This window comes from Poecilia latipinna, unplaced genomic scaffold, assembly GCF_001443285.1.
Source record: "Poecilia latipinna isolate Pla-1442-1.1 unplaced genomic scaffold, P_latipinna-1.0 Scaffold656, whole genome shotgun sequence".
Taxonomy (NCBI): domain Eukaryota; kingdom Metazoa; phylum Chordata; class Actinopteri; order Cyprinodontiformes; family Poeciliidae; genus Poecilia; species Poecilia latipinna.
Window position 1 is genome coordinate 204,461 of NW_015113272.1, and position 7,475 is coordinate 211,935.

The 7,475-nt window shown below is 40.3% G+C and overlaps 1 protein-coding gene across 4 annotated transcripts in view; it reads left to right on the forward strand.

The window, feature by feature from the left end:
* The window catches only part of endou (endonuclease, polyU-specific), a 14,444-nt gene extending 9,508 nt beyond the window's left edge, over positions 1–4,936 (forward strand). For 2 of the 4 annotated variants that reach the window (XM_015043907.1, XM_015043906.1), the window contains 8 exons: positions 106–228; positions 829–957; positions 2,791–2,956; positions 3,051–3,256; positions 3,701–3,814; positions 3,909–4,015; positions 4,106–4,248; positions 4,732–4,936. In XM_015043907.1, the coding sequence (XP_014899393.1) occupies positions 106–228; positions 829–957; positions 2,791–2,956; positions 3,051–3,256; positions 3,701–3,814; positions 3,909–4,015; positions 4,106–4,248; positions 4,732–4,846 (1,103 nt within the window). In that variant the 3' untranslated portion in view covers positions 4,847–4,936. The remainder of the gene's footprint in view (positions 1–105; positions 229–828; positions 958–2,790; positions 2,957–3,050; positions 3,257–3,700; positions 3,815–3,908; positions 4,016–4,105; positions 4,249–4,731) is intronic. The other 2 variants (XM_015043908.1, XM_015043909.1) reach the window with 2 other exon arrangements.
* The last annotated feature ends 2,539 nt before the right edge of the window (positions 4,937–7,475 follow it).

A 7,475-nucleotide genomic window follows, 5' to 3' on the forward strand; every position in this document is an offset into this window, starting at 1 on the left:
AAACAAAAGGGCACTTGGCAAGGAGCAAAAGGGGCAGGTGCTCAAGCCCCCCTAACCCCCCCCTCTGCACGTGCCTGTCTGTGCGAACCTTTCCTCTGCTCCCAGAGGCGGCTCTGTCTTGTAATGGAAGGTGTGGTGAAAGCTACAACTCTCAGAACCCGTGCCACTGCAACTCCCTGTGCTCCCAGTACAACAACTGCTGCAGCGACTACTCCACCCTCTGTAATGGTAAAACCAACAACACTTCAGCTGCTTCTTAACACTTCCCACTCCACATGATCCCATCAGAAGTTAGTCATTTGTTTATTTTTATGGGAGTGCTTTTGTGATTTATTTTTCACACTTGCTAAGTTTCACATTTAGGAAGCTCAGTGTATTACTCTGCGTTTAAACAAGTTATTGCACCTAAACTAATTAAATTGTTTCCCTGTCTTGTAAATGTACCCTGTTTTTAAGTAAATTCAGCTGTGTTGTTTTGGCACATATCTTTCTTAGTTTTCTCATAGAACAAGTGGCTGGTTTAACAGATTTATATACACTGTAAAACGCTATTCGGAGAATAAAGACAACTCTACTGAGTCTAATTTTTCTTACGTTTAGCAGTGAAGTTCAAAAGAGCCTACTCGATCATTTAATAAATTACTTATTTTAAGTTAATTCAACATAAAAAATTTAGACTTTCTCATCTTTTTACACAGATATATCTAAACTTACCCATTTTTACAGCTCTGAATTATAAAGACTGCGTTGAAATAGATGTAAAATGTGGGAACTGTATTTTCCCATTACTGACAAATATGTAAATAAAAATATGAAACTTTCTTTTAGCTGTAGCTGGACCCACATCTTGTAATGGCAGGTGTGATGAAAGCTACAATGCTCAGAACCCATGCCACTGCAACTCCAAGTGCTCCCAGTACAACAACTGCTGCAGCGACTATTCAGACTACTGTTCAAGTAAGACCAGCAGTGTTTCTCCTCGCTGTTAAAGGCTCTTTGCTGCCTTTACTCGATCAGTTTCTGTCTCTCTGTAACACCTGGTTGTTTTCCCATGACTTCATCTAAACCTGTTCCTCAGCAGTTTGTTGGTACATTTTTGATTTGCTGTTCAGAGCACATGCCTCGTAGTATTTTTATTTCATCTGTCAACTGCAAGATGCTTTTTTAGCAGATCATCATAGCAGATACATGGAGACTCAACATCTATTGCACAAAACTGCAAGACAAAGTTTTTCAGTTTAGGGGGGAAATTTGGGAAAAATATCAGATGTAGATCATTTAGTGGCGCTTTTTATTTACAGTTTGCAAAGTTAAGATTAAGGTGAGCACCTTTGAGTACCCTAAAAAGCTATTAAAGTACAAATTAGTGGAAACTAAAAGGTTGGTGCTTAGGCTTTACAGAGAATTAATGCTTACTTCCCATAACATACCCTAGAAATTAGGACATGAAAAAAGGACCATCTGTTCCTGCAAAAAAAAAAAAGATGAATATATTAGTGTGAAAAAGTATATACTTTCTTACATAGTTAGCAATTTTTTTGTCAAATTTAAATATTGCAGGTCAAAAAAAATATTAACCTAAATAAATATAATATGCTGATATGCTTTGGGTCGTTGTTGACTTGATTTATGATGAAATATGCACAACAATGTAGGTAAGAGTGAAGTGAAATTTCTCCAGAATAGAAAGAAAATCCTTAAAGTTAGTTGATAGGACAAATACTTGTTTTTATCTCCAATAACTTGTGTATCCACATTGTTTTTTTTTCCACCATTATTTGTATGACTATTTCCCCAGAGCGCTTTATTCGTTTTACTCAGAACTGACCAGTAGGGGTCAGTGTTCAGCCTTCTTTGAACTCTAAATTCACCTTGTTGTCTTTACCTGTTCAACATGTCGTTCTTGTCGAAAGTGCGATAAAAAAATAAACTGAAAACTTTTTATAGTAGCAGACCCAAAACATTTTAACACAATATGCCTTTCTTTAAAAAAATTCAAGTATACAAAGCCTTTATTAAAGTTCAGCTCCACAATTATTACTTTTTGGATTCTTTTTCTTGGGACACTTTGTGTGAGTTAAAATTGTTTTGAGACTAATTGTTGAGTAAGAGAAAATTAAGCTTTTAGAATAAATCATTTTTATATTTTCAATTTTAAAAAAGTGCAATAGTGGTCATTGACTTAGCAATTTTGGCCCGAGTGAAAAAAAACAAAAAAACTCCTATTACTCTATAGACAATAACTTTACCTTTGAAAGACAATATTTTCCTTTCCAAAACTCAAACATTTCCCTCAGTTACCCAAAAATACTTAATCATTTGTATCATTATGTGAACCTTACAGTGACCTATTTTGTTTGAAAGGGTGACCAAATTGTTTATACCCCATGGTAGATTTAGATGTGATGGCAAATACTCGGGGCTAATTGTAAAGAATGAAGGGATATATACCAGTGGAAAAATGCAAAAACTTGTCAGCAAATATTAGAAGCACTAGATTACTGCAAAACCAATAAAGACTTATTAATAACTGAGAACAGTTTAAGTAACATCTGACATGTTGTTGTTTTTGGTCAAAATGCAAATAAAAACACATAAATGATTCTATGTAATAATTGTACCCCTTATGTAGGATATTATTATCTTTTGCCCATCTCATTTTATATCAGAAACATTTTAATTGAATAAAAATAACATTCATCTAAATTTTCTGGAGTTTTGAGGATTTATCTGTTTAAAAGCAGCTGGATAAATAATGAAAGTGATAACTTTTGTGTTTGTCGTGTCCAGCTGGTGATTCTGGTGCTACCATCACTGACGCTGAGATCAAGTCTCTGTCTGAGACGCTTTTTGCCCTGGACACCAACAAGGCCTCGGCCTCTGAGCTGATCCTTGACCCCCAAGCCCTGGTGGCCGACTCACAGACCAGCTCCAAGTCGGATCTCTCCTCCAGACCGTGAGGACCTTTATGCATCTCAGCGAACCCGTAGAAGACCTTCTGGAGATCTCTGTGTTTTGAAGTGTAGCTGTTTTGCTTTTTGTGCTCTCAGGTTGTACAAGTTCGTGGATGAAAACGCCCTGTTCACCCGCCCAACCTATGCAGCCCTTCTGAATCTTTTCGACAACTACAAGAGGATCACCGGACAGGCGGAGAGCTTCACCTCTCAGCAGCTGACTGAGCAGGAGACGTTCCTGAAGGAGACGATGTTGAACACCGAGCTGGGCAGAGAGCTGTTTGCTTTCCTTTACACCAAGGGTAATGTGGTCTTAAATTACAGTACCTTGCAGAAGTACCATATTTTCCGAACTATAGAGCGCACCTTCCTTATAAGCGCCGCCCACAAAGTTTAAAAAAAAAAAAACAACAACTGGAAACATACATATATAAGCCGCACCGGGCTACAAGCTGCTGGTATCTCTGCCGCTCTCCATTTTCCACAAGTAAATCTGCTATTAAGGACGCAGCCCTGCGTCTCCATGTGGTACCATGGTTCGATGTTGGAGCTTTGAGGTAAATAAACTAAGTTCAATTAGACACACTGGGATTAATGATCGTCATGTTAAAAATGCTTAAACATTACGAACACTTTTGCTTGGCTCTCTTCCTTCACAGTCTGATCTCTAATTAATCAACTAATTCTGTTTTTAAAAATGTCATGATACGGTTTCCATGACACCTGGGGTCTCTTTGCATTTGAAGGTGTTTATAAATCAGAGGCAGAGTTCATTGAGGACCTGAAGAACATGTGGTTTGGTCTCTACTCCCGCTACAACGGCGCTATGGACTCCAGCGGTTTTGAACACATCTTTGCAGGTTTGAATGAAGCAGACCTCATTGGAATGCTGCAGTCACATTTCATTTAAAAATCAATTTAAAAAAAATAAAAACTAAAGTAAAATATCTGCAGGTGAAATCAAGGGAGGAAAGGTGTCTGGTTTCCACAACTGGATCCGGTTTTATCTTCTTGAGAAGCGAGGGGAGCTGAACTACTACAGCCACAGCTTCAACGGGCCTGTGAGCATCCTCCCTCCTCCACTGACAGTGACTGAGTTAAGCTGCGTGTCACATGCTAAACAGAAATCTGTCCATTTCTTTTCCTTGCAGTGGTCTAACTATCCTGATGTTTTGGGACTGCAATTCCACTGGGACGGCTACTACAAGCAGGTGGGCTCTGCAGTGATTGGCTGCAGCCCTGAGTTTGATTTGGCCCTCTACAGCCTTTGCTACATTGCTCGGCCTGGGAAATAGTGAGTAGCTTTGCAAACACATCGGTATCCTTCAGACTCGACTACATTTTATAATTTATCAGCCAGAAACTTTATGTTTTACTGGGATTTTGTTTGATTAACTAACACAAACTCGCTGTGAAATTGTGAAGGTATAATTGTGTTTGTTTATCACATAAAATCTCCTTAAAATGGACAAGATGTGTAAGAAATTGACTGGTATTAGGAATTTTCCAAGATTCAGTACCAGTGAGGTGAAAATGCAGATATCAGAACCAGTTGTACCAGAAAAGCACGGAGTCATTTTAGGATGTGAGAAAACTAAATTCATTATTTGAAAGTATTTTGGGCTCCTTTATAAGCTGCATTAAGATTATCTAAGAAATTTTGTTCATCCAGTTAAAATACAACAAAATATATATATATATATAAAACATCATAGAAAATCCATAATTTCTTTACATGTGGACATTTTCTGATGGTTTTCATATTCTTCCTTCTCAGTTGTTACCTCAGTCTGGGAGGAAAACAGCTCATCATACAAACTTACACCTGGGATAACTCTTCCTATGGAAATGGAAAGAAGTACATCGCCTCAGCCTATCCTGTATCAATGTAAAGAGAAAAGAACAGAAGTGGAAATTACCACAGCGTTACCATTTCGTTCTCTACATGCTGCAATAAAGCAACAAAAATAATCTGAAAATCCTTATGCCTTCCTTATGTTTTTCTGATGCGCAGTGTGAGAATAAATCTGCAGCAAAACCCTTTCTAGAGCAGCTCAGGGCTGCATGAGAATGCGGTTCTCTCCCAGTGTTACAATCTCTCAGTGCCTAATGGGGCAAAAAATGGGCGTTTACACACCCAGAGAGGGCACAAAGCTGACACCAGCCCTGCAGTGGCAGGGGCATGTGCGTATTGTGCAGCTTCTCATTGTCTTATGTAAGAGCAAAACAAAAGCATAAAAAAAAGCTGTACTTGTGCTATGAAATGAAGAGACAAAAAGACATTAACAGATTTTATTCTGCTTGACCTGCTCTGAACAGTAGCACCAGCGCAAACCTGTTCTTATCAGCTGTCCATGAAGCTGTGTGTGTGTGCGTGTGTGTGTGTGTGTGTGTGTGTGTGTGAATGGCTGCATCTTTGTGTGCATGACCAGCTGGACTGGGGGTTGATTTTGCTCTTTCACTCATCTAGGGTGACTAACAGGATAAATTCTGGTCTGCCGACAGAACAGGGGGACACACTTGCTGGCCTGTTTAAAGAAAGTATTACAGGAGATGGATCTGCCACTGATCCTATTGTCCGCCGGTCTGTGTGCATTCACGCAAAATAAAAAAGAAAAAGAGCACGAGAGCAGTTATTTTGGAGGAAAACTCAAGCCAGCGGTGATTCAGCCGTTCGGGCCTCACAGGCAGCAGGACAATAAAGTCGGTTTCGATATTTTGTCAGAGCATATTACATTTTCTGAGCTGGTGGCTGGAAATTGGAAGAGTAAATCTTCTCTCTTTTCACACTAGACTCCTTTTAGAGCCCCAATGGAATCAAATTAAATCATGGAGTGGTAAAAAAAAGGAAAAAAAAAAAAAAAGATTCAATTGTGTCCTTTGTCGCTCACACAACTTTATAATCAAATTATAGCTGGCCACCCGCCAGCGTGTCCTCGCATCTCCCCCAACGGGTTTTCTCCCTGCAGATCTCGTGAACCACCTGACTTTTGTTTTGTAATTATATTATCCCGCACTCTTTTTTTTAGCGTGTTGTGGCTAATGGCTGAGCGGGGCTATCCCAGCTGCACATGCAGAAACAAAGCTGCTTATGGGGCCAGACAATGGAGCCGTGGAACAGGGACGCCTGAAGGCGGTCATCCAATGAGCACGCACAACAGGGGGGCTCGCAGAGGGTTTAGGAAAGGGTTAAGAGGGTTTTCAGGGGTGATCACAAAGGAGGGTGTCAGTTTAACCCAGGAGTCGGGGGGCCTTCAATGAGATGGTTAGTGGAGGGACACATGGTCAACATCACCTCTGTCTCCCCAGGGTCGGCGCTTGGCTGGAGGCTGGTTCAAGTTTGGCTTAGATGCTGGCCATTTCTAAAGTTGATGAGAGACCATGAAATACAGAGTAACGTTCATTCTCTGCCGCTGTTTTGTGAGCTTTCCAAACAATTTGGCTGAGCTGACCATATTGTCATTGCTCTCACCAGTGGATGCAGACATATGCGGGGAGACGGAGAGAGATGCGATTGGTCTGCTGAGATGGCCTTCGCACTGTCATTCGAGGCTGCCGCTCTTGTGTTGCAAAAACCTTTCAAACTGCTGCTCATGCAGCATATCCTCGACTGCTTACAGAGCCTTTGGAAATGTTTTCGTGCTCCTGTAAGCTTTACCGTAGTTTGTGATGTTACAGCTTCAGGTCTAAATGTATTTTAACAGCTTAACGGAAAATATTGCATGAGTTTATGGGGTACGAGACGAAGGTTGGAGGCAACATGTTTTGCCTCTTTCTTTTTGTGAAACATTTAAACCTCAAAGTCAAGTTAAGTTTATCTGCATAGCTCATTTCAGCAACAAGGAAGCCTGAAGTCTTTTACATCATAAAAATATAACGTAGAAACTATTTATGAAGAAAGAATAAACATTACATTTTGTCAAATGCCGTCACAATAATCATCAAGCAAATAACCATCAAATATATTGGTCGACGTTCCAGTTATTAATCAGATGCAACTCTAAAGTCAGTCCTCAGGGTTCCGCATGTTTCCCTGAAGCAAATTATCGCTCATTACCAGGCCTTTGCATAACTTCACCACATACTCAGAAGGAAATTAAAGCATTACATTGACTTTCCTGGAGCAGGGATGCATCTAAAAACGTGCAGGATTGTTATGGACTGGAGTTGGACAACCCTTGTCGTCAGTCTCTGCTGCAGTCTTCCTATCATCTCAAACGCAGTCCGCTTCCCCGTGTTGCTGTGTCCCTGACTTGAGTGTTGACGATGTTGTCAACATATCTCTCTTTTCCATAAAGACCAAGTTTGTGGAAAGCATAACAAATGATTGCCGTGTCAACAAATTGTCCCACCTGGGCTGTGGACCTGTGCAGCTCCTCCAGAGTTGCTATGAGCCTCTCGTCTGCTTAGTCTGTCATTGTCGGTTCAAGTGGACGGTCATCATCTATTGTTTTTCCAACAATAGATGATGCATTGCTCCAATGAAATCTCACCAGAATCCTTGAAGCTAGAAAATAATCC